General features: G+C 38.4%; 1 protein-coding gene across 2 annotated transcripts in view; it reads left to right on the forward strand.

The window, feature by feature from the left end:
* The window catches only part of opcml (opioid binding protein/cell adhesion molecule-like), a 163,492-nt gene extending 156,027 nt beyond the window's left edge, over positions 1-7,465 (forward strand). For both annotated transcript variants that reach the window (XM_024261690.2, XM_024261689.2), the window contains 2 exons: positions 684-835; positions 2,264-7,465. In XM_024261690.2, coding sequence (XP_024117458.1) covers positions 684-835; positions 2,264-2,364 — 253 coding nt within the window. In that variant the 3' untranslated portion in view covers positions 2,365-7,465. The remainder of the gene's footprint in view (positions 1-683; positions 836-2,263) is intronic.
* The last annotated feature ends 4,926 nt before the right edge of the window (positions 7,466-12,391 follow it).

A 12,391-nucleotide genomic window follows, 5' to 3' on the forward strand; every position in this document is an offset into this window, starting at 1 on the left:
AAAAACGTCCCTAAATTCTTCTGCGGCCCGGTGGCAATGGGTCTGCGGCCCGGTACCGGTCCGCGGCCCGGTGGTTGGGGACCACTGCTGTAGACCACATCCAGCTGAAGTCCAGTTGAAACCAGTTAGGTCAGGCTTAAATAACTTTACTGGTAGTTTTCCAATGGAAAACAGCCATGAATATCTTGTTTGCAGCAACAGAGGTAAGGACACTGACCAATAAGGTGTTAAGGTTTTTTGGGGGTTCTGACAAACTTTGGCTCGGAGCCAGAGAAGGCCTGTCTGCAAGGTATATAAGTGAACTGTATTTTACGAGTCTTTTGTCTTTGAGATCTCTGCACAAGTCTGATCCAACTTTTCTTAAATTGACTAAATTCCAATTGAGTTTTTTGATTAGTTTCTTCCTCATCAATGATTAGCAGAGGTTAGCAGGGGATAACCTCACAGAGTAGGGGAAGCATTCGGCTTTGGCCTTAGTGAAAGTGCTAACCACTACACCACCATGCAGCCCTTTGGTTTCAACCATTAAAAACTTGTTATGTCAGAATGTGCATTTTTTTTTCTTGTGGGTTTTTGGATAAATATCCCTTTGAAGTGGAACAAAGCCTCCCAAAGGAATCCGGACACGGTCTGCTTTCCTTGTTCAATGCCAAAGGCTTGAAAGTTTTTTTGTTTCCTTACAGGCTTTTCAATGGACTGAATGGGGTTAAGATAGAGAATCAAGGCAAACAGTCACTGCTCACCTTTTTCAATGTCTCAGAAGAAGACTATGGAAACTACACCTGTGTTGCCATGAATATAATGGGAATCTCTAATGCCAGTATAATTCTCTATGGTAAGTACAGAATAGAGACATGTGGGGAGGGAGGTTTGGTGTTGGTGAGGTACTAACACTTTCAGTCAGAGTTAGAAAGAACTATTTTAGCAAAAAATATTAAAATATATTTGCCAATTACCAAAAGTATTTCATATTTCAAATCAGGATTTTTTTTATGTTCACATGGCAAGTAAAGTTGGCCCAAGGAAAATGAAATATAAAAGGTTATGCCTCAAAAATCTCCAAGGTGAATGATACGAACAGACTTTAACAAGAGACACATGACCACGGAGGATGCTCACACACATAAACACACACCCATTCATCCATTTTCTTAAACCACTGTATCCCCTTCTGGGTCAGGGGGCTGCTGGAGACTGTCCTGGCCACTGTTGGGTGCAGGCGGGGTACACCCATTGACTGTATAAGAAGGAATTAGTCTCATCAAGCCCTCCCTTCTCATGCTCCAACTAGGAAGTACCCGTAGTATCCGGAGCGCGGCATGCGGCTGTGTTTTGGGTGTAAACGGACAACAACAAAGAGGCAGAGAGCAGTTCTTCTTAGCAGAAACACTGGGTGATATTTTTATGTTATTTATTCACCCATGATGGCAAAAACAAAAAAAAAATGTGCGTCTGGTGTGGATTGCAGGAGAGCGTGGACGCTGCACGTACTCCACTCCGCGCTCTTACCTTTACTTGAAAATGAAGTCCGTTTGCTTTTTATTCTGGACTAAAATATCCATGAATTTGGTGTAAAGTCTCCCTTGTCTTCTTTTAGTTTTAGAAGCATTTTAAAATGTTTATTTAATGTTCTGAAGTTTGAAACCCTTTAACTCAAGCATTGGTCGCCTATTTGTATTTATTTCACATCTTGGTTGAAATGCCAACTTTTAAGAATTCTAGAGCTAAGATATTACATCCTTTATTGAGTTAGAGCAAAACCTAATACAACACTCCTATTAAACTTTATTACCAACCACTGAGAAACAAACACAAGTTCACACATGCACTCTTCACTGCAGAGTTACTGCCTGCCTTACCTTCTGTCTTTTCAGTGCAGCTTTATATCCTAACACTAAATATGTAATAGACAATTGTAAAACACATTCTTATTGTTTTCAAAGTCAAAGCTCATTGCTGCCTCACCTCACTGCCTAAACTGTAACTGAACAATGTACAGTAATACAGCAATTTTTATCATAAAAAATATCAACAATATTTAAATCATACAGAAATTGCCAGATCAGTATTTATTTTATCGTTAGTGTACATCTCATGATGGCAGATAAGGATGATAATGACATTTATAAATGATTGAAATTGCTTTCATTGACGAACTATGATCATAAAAGTTGTCAAATATGTAGGATTTCCAAGAAGCAATTTAAGTAACTTCACATTAAGCCTGTAAATAACTTAAGTGTTGTGTGTTTGTGTTCTGCAGGTCCAGGTGCAATGCATGACGTAAACGGGTCTGCCATGTTCCCATGCGGCTCCTTAGGCCTCCTGCTTACTACAACCATATTCTACCTGCTCAAATTCTGATGCAAACCGTGATCTTCATGGGTCTTTCAACTATGAACAGGGAGAACAGACTATTAGTCCTAAGCAAAGAGTGGAGAACCAAGATCACAACAGGTTCCTGTTGAGTTTTCTTAATATTTTTCTTTTGGCTTTGCATCAGAGTCGAATCTCTGTTGGCTTGCCAAGAGAGAAGGAGAGAGATGTCAGTTGGAAGGAGGGATAATTTGTAATCATGCACTAATTTGATGATGGTAGAACTACAACTTGTGTGTCCTTGAACCTTTTTTGTATGTTGAAAGAGAAATGAAAAAAGTGTAACTGTTAATAGTTGACTGTTTATTGCCCAATATTGAAGTGTAAATTAAGAGTATTATATTTACTGTGTCACATCCTGTTGAATATCTGTACAATACCATTAATTATTTTTAAGTAAAAAACAAAAAAAGGACATAATGCAATGTGATTGTTGAATTTTACTGTATTTTTACAGTTGTTATGCAAAACAGTTACTGGTCCTTCATCATAAACAGCTCAGAATGATACATAAGATCCATCTTAAGTTCTCAGGCCAATTCCTAAAGCATTGGGCATTCTAATTTTTACCTCCATCCAAGTGTGTGTAGGGATTACTGGAGATTTCTTGAAATGTGTGGAGCATTTATTTATAAAATGGCATCTTTGACTCACCTCATCACAGTTTCATAGCAGCAGCTTCAAGGTACATTCTCACTGGCTATTTTTTACACATATATATATTTGGTAAACTTTGGAGCAAAAACAGCCAATAAATAAATCCACCTTTGTCCTCACATGACAAACCGAGCGTAGTGAGCTAATGTCTGTTTGGTCGCAACAGAAATGATCCAGATGAATTTTTTTTGTTGCGTTTTAATGTAATATTTAGAACTAAGCTTATTTTAATAATATATATTTTTTTATTTATTAGTCTCCTTTTGAGGCTATAAGGTTTGCTTCAAACTATTAACGGAAAGCGCATTTATTTTAAGGCTCACCGACATGTAATGCTTAAGTCCCATGCACCAGTAGGGCGGGTCGACCGCTACCGCGGCTGCAGGTTTTTGGGTTGTCCGGGCTCGTGGAGGGTCGTAGACAGGTGTGCATAGGTGTGTCTTGTAGTTCCCTTTAGGCTTGTGCAGCCTCCTTAATAGACGTCATGGAAATGGAACAAACAATTGTGCGAGTGGTGAGTGTGTCGTGGAGTATTGGAAACGATAATATAATGCCTTGTTTACACTGAGCGGTCCAGACCAAACTGGACTTTTGAGCGTTTCTATTACAAAATAGACCGGTTAAGCAGGATACGACTGGTTCTGGTTTCCTTTTGGTCGTAGGGCCAAAGAAAAATGGAACGGACCCTGTTGTCACATGATGTAACCCAGTGGTCCCCAACACCCCGGCCCGTGGACCAGCACCAGTCCGTGGGTCACTTGGTACCAGGCCGCAAACAAAAAAATGAATAAATGCGCTAACTTAGAATATTTACATTTTGTTTATATTCTGATCCCAAAGGAAGTTTTATTTTGAAAGGCTTCCGGATTCTTTTCACAACATCCGTCATGTGACATAAAGCAGGAACTAGATTACTAAGCTAATAGCTCAACAATAAATGCAAAAACCAATCCACAAAACGTGTTAAGAAAGCTTCTTCAGGGACAAAAGAGCCAGTGAGGAAACCTAAGAAGAGCCTTCAACTTCAAAGAACAATAATGCTGCTATTTACAGACAGAAGCAGGAGTTTCCTTCTATATATGAAATTAAAGACCGTTTTCATGTAGTAGAAGCCGCTCTGTCTGATACGTGGCGACAGACTGATTAACACATGAATGTAATAAAGTTACTGACGTGGTGGATTCACGTTTATATTATATTTAGAAAATATCCGTTTTATAACGGTTGCATCATTTTTCTTTAACTTTATTAATCCATCACGCCTTAAAAGTCGGATGTAGCTGAAGCTAGCATACAGTTGTTAGCCTCCCCTTTGACATTAAAGAGAACATCTTCATCAGAAAGTTTAAACCAGCCGCAAAGATTTCACTGAGAGTGAAGATTCAATGAAATGTAGTTGCTGGTTTGTGGAAACTTGTAAGAGAGACATTTGAGAATGTTCCTACAGCAATGCTGAATTAGGTAGGCCTCCATTCAGAAACTTTAGCACAAAAATGTCCCTTTGTGCTGAAAAAATACCCAATAAATGAGGATTTAAGCAGACAAAGTACGATCAGTACTTTTGCCCCAATGATAATCTGAGCCTGGACTGAGTTAAAAAGACCTTCTATGGGAGGTAAAATAATATGTTTCTTTAACAAAATGTTCTCAAGTCAAAAATGATTTCTACAAATCAACAACTTTGTTTCATATAATCTACATAATCTGCATAAACATATACTCATATTTTTAGATTTATTTTAAATAAAATTTATTGCAGTTGAATTTTATTTTGAAAATAGATTTTTATTAACCGGAAGCTTAAAAATGCCAACTTCGGACCGGTCCGCAAGAATATTGTCCAATTTAAACCGGTCCGTGGCCTGAAAGAGGTTGGGGACCACTGATGTAACCCATTGATTGGTGGAAAGATTTCACAACAACAGCAAGCATTATACCAGCGCTTTTCTCGACTCAAGATCAAAACTGAAAGTTTTGTCGTCGAATCGGCTGTATTCTTCTTCTACCCGCAATCTTTTTGCAAAGAATAACACATTCTTTACATACAGTATTCCCCTTTATTTGATGGGATTGGGGGGTGAAGTAACACTGAATCCACTAAAACTGTAAGGATTGTGAAGTTTGCTTTGGTTTTTGTCAATTATTTGATGGGTTTTGGTCATGTTCTGTTTTGAATTGTCCCTCAGTCACAATCAGTTTCAGGTTCGTCATGATCCACAGCTGTCTTCATTTCAGTTAATGACCCTCAGTCTATTTAAGTGTCTGCTTTTCAGTTCTTCCTGGTCAGGTCATCTCTGCTCTGTTTGTCACCATGTTTGTTTCTCCATGGGTTTTTATTTCTGGTCATGCTTTGGTTAACTTATTAAAATGTTTACTTCCCCTCACCAACACTGATCTCCGTCTCACCCGACCCCTGCGGCCAGAGAATGTCCGTATCAATCCATACTCGTCAAAAACACTTCTAATTGTCCTTTAACATTTTTGAAGAACATTGGAGTATTCCTCAACATAGTTTTTTCTAATTCACAATAATTGTTCTGCAGGACAGGATCCAGCCTCATCCCTAACAAATACCTGCTCTGTATTATAATGATCCTCCGCGGTTATCTTTTTAATTTTCCGTCAGGTGATGCAGCTTTTCTTTCGCTGTAGTCTCACCATTTTGAATGTCATCGGTCTACAGCCCGTATGCGCTTTGGTTGTCCAACGTTCAATAGAAACGCTCTTTTGAATTACCCAGACCATTCTAAGCCGGGCTAATAAGGGACTGGTCTGTTCCGTACCGCTCAGTGGAAAAGAGGCATAAGTTACTCACATGTAGAGGTGATTCAGTCGTACAGCACCCTTACGCTGCACTCTTGTCATTGCTGCAGTGTGTCTACTCTCCCTTTATTAAAAACTATGCTCTGATTGTATAATTTTTACAATTTCTAACAGTCAGCCTGCATGGAAAGTGCAATGAGCACACACTTTACACTTGAACAGCCCTAACCAGCAGCTTGGGCAGGGTTTAGTGGGATTGTAAAAATGAAAAATCCCTATGACCCTTACTTACCATTACATGTTGCATAAGTGTGAACCTGTTGCCCGCAGCATACCCATAGAAAAATTGTGCATAAACATTTTTACTCTATGGGTTTGCCCAATTTTTTTTTTTTTGCCCACAGACAGCCCATATCTACCTGTGAGGGCACTTGTGACTAAGGCAATAATTAAATGCAGTTAAACATGTTTCTCTTAAACTTTTTTTTTCTTATGTACAACTAGGAAGGAAAATGGTTTTAAAACATCCCAACTTTAGGATCTCTATTCATAGACTTTAAAAAAGTAAAAATTTACAAGTTAGTGAGGTATTTAGGAATTAATGCCTGCATTTTTTTTAAAGACTTTTCTTCAGATTTTAAAAGAAAATGTCTTTTGCGTTTGTTCCTTTTTAAACACTTTTTAAATGAATGATCTATTTATAGGTACATACAATAAATTTATTTATTAAATTCTTATGGTTCAGTTACAAAATACAAAGGAAAATTCTGAGGTAAACATCAATTTGGCGACCTATTTTTCAACAATATTCTTCTGTTGCCTGTTAAAAGTCTGCACAAAGATTTCATGTTAAACTCTTTAACGGTGAACAGCAATGAGAATCACTTTAATGAATGTTCCCTGAAGCTGCGATGAAGCTGTTTCCAGGTGCTGCAAATGTGCCCTTTTAACCTGATGTAAAGAGTGGATGCAGTTTTCAGTTCTTTCATCTGCAATGGATGGAAAAATGTTCAAGGGATAATAGTTTTGCAATGACAAGAATCTTCTGGAACACAGGGATAGCTAATGTGATGTTCTTCTATTGTCCAGGTCACTCTTGTGCAAATGTATGGGTTAAAATTGTGTTCAAGGTAACAGAAAAGGGACAGAACTGATGTATGTGGGGATGTCTTGATTGTAGTCTCATGTTCAGTTGTGTGTTTGTGATAATAGTGAGTCAGCCAGCTGTGGTCTATCACAGGACCTGATTTCACATGTAGGCTTTGTTGCTAAAAGCAAACGGATCAGGTGCAAATACATGATACAAGTTAACCATGCATTTGGATCACTTTGTTAAAAAAATATTTAAAAGAACAAGCTGGATTATTGTATTTTTTTGCATGAAAGTAACTTTTTCTTTTAATTAATGTGTTATTTTTAAGTTATTCCTCCACCTCCTTAAATGGGAAAAGAAGAGAATATTCAAGAATACTCATGAATGATTTTTAAAATATTCTATTTGTTTTTGCTTTTTTTCTGTTCAACAATTCTACTAATTTGGCAACCTGTTTTACTTTCTGACATACTGGAGACTGAGCATATAATAGTCATTATTGTGATATACTGTCATTGTATTCTTCTAAAGGTTGAAAAGTTGCCCATAAAATGGCTAAATGTTGATCTGACTTCCCAATGATTTGTTGTACATTATTTTGTATTTTAAGAGAAAGCTTTAAATGTTCACATTTTTTCTTCAACCGTTTACGCAATAAGCACAATTCCAGTGTATTCTGAAGTGGAGAAAGCAGCCCTGCGCTGATATTTAACACTTTACTGTAGTGAAGTGCTGCAGTTCATGGGGAAAAGCAGCCAATGTGTAGCCTTTTCTCTCAGTCAGAATCAGCTGATTCACATTATTTGTAAAAATGATTGAAGAGTAACTAGTTTAAAGAGCATATGTTCTCAGAATAGAAAAGTTTATTGATCCCACAAAGACGGACTACCTTATTACCACAGCAGAAATATGACTTGAATAGTTATCTCTTAAGACAGCAGATAGATAACAAATGACTCTAAAAATCCACTTGTATGGGGGAAAAAAAAATGTCTAGTGTCTAAGGCGTGGTAGAGTCTTAATTGCTGACAGGAGGAAAGATTTGCATAAGCACTCCTTCCTACAGCGTGGTGTGAAAGTCTGACTGAAGGAGCGCCTCATTTTCTGATGAAAGTGATGAAGAGGATCGGCCATAGTGGAATCCAGTTTCTGGTAGCATCCTAGCTAGAACGGATCTCTGCACCAGTTTGTCAATCGTCTCCCTGCTGGTCAGTGCATCGGACCCCCCAGCAGCTCACTCTGCAGGACAGTGCAGATACTGCAACGCCGTCAAATTCTTTAAGAGTTCCGCAAACTCTGAGGGACTCCCAGTCTTCTCCTTCTCTCCTTCGATCTCCAGTCTCTTCTCCAGCGGCATTTGGTTGTTGCCAAGTGACAACAGCCGATTGTGTAAACCAGTGGTCACTCCTCGAGGGCCTCCTGCTGATATTCCAGAAATCCTTCCTAATCTGCTGCTGATTACCTGGATCAGGTGTGTTTGGCCAATGAGGGGCTTCAATGGCAGGCTGGTTGGAAAAACTTGTAGGACACCGGCCCTCGAGGACTGGATTTGGACACCTCTGGTGTAAAATGATACACCTACAGAACGCTTCAGACCCAGAAGTGGAGGAAAATGGTCCAAAAAGAAGTAGCAGGCATGCTACTGCAGTATGTAAGGGTAAAAGAAAGTCAATGTTGGTCAAAAACAGGTTCATAAGAGAACAACAAAACAAAAACACATTTGCAATTATACTAACATTGAGCTTTGGTAAGTGGCAGACTACAAGGGAACTTGTATAACATATGTATGTGTGTATATATATCACACACATTTAGGTTATCTTGGCGTCATCTGCAACATCTCAGGTGTTAAAGGGACATTTTTTTTTTTTTTACATAAACAGTGGAATCTGCAGAATTACTGACTTGTCCACGTGTCTCTTAACCCTTTGTCACATTATAACCAATTTCATATTCAGTTGCTTTCAAAGCATAACGCCCAGAGAAAAGTTGGTGCTTTTTTTTTTTTTTCTGAGCACAGTAGAGCTCTGACAGCTTAATTAGCTAAACCTGAATCTGACTTTTTTTTTTTTTTTTTGTAGCAACAATTTGTACTGTTGCACAAACATGGTCAAATCTGCTCATACAGATTCAGAATGGGAAGGAAAACGATTCAGGAGACTTCAAATGTCTCATAGTTGCTGGTTCTAAGTCCAGGCTTTCAAGTGCACTGAAGAGACTAAGTGCCTGATTTCCTAAGTGCCCATGGAAATGGGTCAAATTTGGATTTGAGGTTAAGTAACCAAAACTGATGACTAAGGATGTCCGAGTCAGTTTTTTTTTTTTTTTTTTTTGGGTCCCATCTGATTTCTAGTCGACTTATTTCAGGATCCATGAATACAGAGTGCCAATATCTGATACTTTTGAAAAAACGAAAAAAAAAAACGATCAAGGCTGTCCCCCATTTCTTTCTTTACTTTTTATTATTTAACACTTAAAGATTGGACTTCTGTGAAGTAGCTTTAAAAAAAAAAAAAGAGTAAAAATGGTCAACTGCTAACTAGAAAAATAGTTCAGTTAAATAGTAAAATAGGTAATAATTAACGTTGCGTCACTTTTTGGGAAGGAGGGGGAAAATTGCAACCATAAGGAAATAAATAATTGGAAGAGTTAAGTTGGTCACAGTTTATTTGGTAACTGGTGGAAAAGTGTCACAACACAAAAACTAAGGGACTTTTGGCAAAAAGAAAAGATTAACAGTAAGTCACTACAACACGACTACTATTCAATGTAGACTACCAGATTAAATATTATAGAGGGCAATCACATAACCAAAAGAAGACGCAAAAGGAAACCACAAGCTTTCAAAGGCTAAAGCTCCATTCACACCTAAGACACGTCAGGTGTGACGTATTTGGACATCTGGGAGTGCAATGGCCTTCATCCAGTGTGGGTCCTTCTGCAAGATCCACATGCAACACTTGCTGTACTTCCAGATGATCGATGAGTTTTGCAAAGATGAACCTGTGACTGGAAGTAATGCAACAACTTTATCACCAGACTGGCCCATGGGAAAAATCTGATCATGTGGTCTAATCTCGTCTCCTGACATCAGTTTGAGCGTCTCATATTTCTTTAATTCTGATCTTTCTCCTAAAGTTAAGCTAAAAGGAGAAGACATCACTAAGAGATTAGGTTGAAATGAGATAAACCTTTTTGAGCAAGACTTAGAAGTGGCAGAAACAAGAGATTGCATAGTATCACTCTGATCTCAATAATGTCTTATTTTAAAGGACTAAAGAGAACAATATAAGACAAATTTAGAAGAATGAGCTCTAAAAGAGATCTCATCACTGTTTCATGTCTAAATAATTTATTTTGGATGTCTTACCAAAGCCATTAATGAGAATAGTATTTGAGAAATATAAAAGAATGTAATTTCAAAATTATCTATAGCAGCAGTCTCCAATCATGCTCCTCAAGGGCCCCTATCCTGAAGATTTTAAATGTTTCTTTGCTCCCCAGATTTCAATCAACAGGTAACCGCCTCCTGTAGAACTTAAGTTAATTAAACTACTGGAGCAGAAAAAACATCTAAAACATGCAGGTTAGTGGCCCTCGAGGACCAGGATTGCAGACCACTGATGTACAGTCACAGTAAAACAATACTAAAATTGTTAAAGCTTTACATTTTATTTGGGCAACATCATCATTACAGCATTTGTATTGTGGTAGCAGCATTACTCTTTTTAAACATATTTAAAACAAAATACAGAAATGTAAAACAGTAACTGTGTTGTTTTATACCCAGAGATCCATTTTAAACGGTGTGCAAACTTTGTTAAAGAAACTGCATTAACCCGGCTAACCCAGTGAAGTGCAGGGGCTCCGTATGGTTTAAAAGTGGGCAGAAAATGTGGCCCCTGAAAGGGTTTGTCCTTAGTTTCCATGGTGGCCCCACCTGTGTATGCTCACGTTGGCTTTAGCCCGCTGGACAGCGTAGCTTGCTCTGCCACCCAGAATCTGGCAGAGCAAGCGAGCACCGCCACCCAGGGGCCAGCAAAGCTAGCAGTCTGCCGGTCTCTGTGTAGCGATGTGGACATACACAGGTGGAACCATCACGGAAACTGTGGACACACCCATTCAAGGCCCACATTTTCCACCCACTTTTAAACCATGTGGGGCCCACTTGGAACTGTAAGACTTAAGAAGAAAAAAAATAAAGAGTGGAAGAGAAGTCAGTCCACATACTGAAGAATATAGCAGTGGCCTACTCCTTAGAACCTGCTCTGGCCCTACATTTATTTACAAAGGCTTTGTTGAGCTTGGCCTCAATTTGATCCCAACCAGTTAGTGGCACATCTCAGGACATGAGCTGCAAGACAAGAACATTAAAATCCAGTATGAGTAAATTGACAATAGATGACACAAAACAAATATAACACTTAAAGCTAGAAGCATATTATAGTTTTAATAGAGCGGCTGCATAATGCTACCATGAGATTTGAATTCCATGTCATCTGATAAATCCAAATATTTTTTGGTATCCCTAAAAACAGCCACAATTCAGTTAAGAGGACATATTAAACTGTGACCTCTGCAACAGTTAAAAAAATTGAAATTCAGCATGTTACTAATTTGCGCAGTAAATATTTAACAAATACGGTAAGCATCTGTTTACTTAAAAATGGGTTAGATTATACTAGACAACTTTCTTTGCAGTGTTAAATTTATATTCTGATATTAATCATTGCTATACTGTACCCCGATTCTACATGCTTATTATTCCCAGAATTCTAGCATACAAAATCTAATTTTGAGAATAACTTACTTAGGATTGTGTCGGTTTTTTTTTTTTTTTTTTTTTTTAATGGTCAAGGATCCCCCTTCCTTCCTTTCCAGAGGGATTACTTCCAGGGAGACCAAAAGGGACTGCATTTTGACACAGTGAAGAAGTGATCAAAAAGTGCATGAAACAGACTCATGCAATTTGGTTTTGATGCATGGTTCATGTCAGCAAGACGTAATGATGATATGAGAACACCACATCCAGGAAAGGGCTCCTGCTGGCCTGATGGAGAAGATGGGCTGTCATGGTGTCTCTCTCCAATGAGGTTGAAAAGACTCTGAAGCTCTCTGAGCTGGTCTGGATCTGAAAGAGAGAAATAGTAGAAACAACACAAGGGTTAGAAAATCCCAAGGTACTCTTTGAAATGGTTACACCACTGTAGTGGAGGGCAATGTTGTTTTTATGATACAATCCCAATCAAAAGTTTAAGAAATGGTCAAGACACATTTTGCATGGTTGACTCTTGACAAGGTTAAAAGTAGGCCTGCACAAGCGAGAATGTTTCATTCTTTTACATGTTGTCAAGGGCTGTGAATGTCAGGGTAGCTCACTATACAATGTGATTCACAATCCATGACTCATTATACTGATAATATCTCAATATGGTAAACATTGCAATAATCAATATTACCCAGACCACCGAGTCCCCACCTAAGCCAGTGTGGGCAAACATA

This window comes from Oryzias melastigma, linkage group LG14, assembly GCF_002922805.2.
Source record: "Oryzias melastigma strain HK-1 linkage group LG14, ASM292280v2, whole genome shotgun sequence".
NCBI lineage: Eukaryota > Metazoa > Chordata > Actinopteri > Beloniformes > Adrianichthyidae > Oryzias > Oryzias melastigma.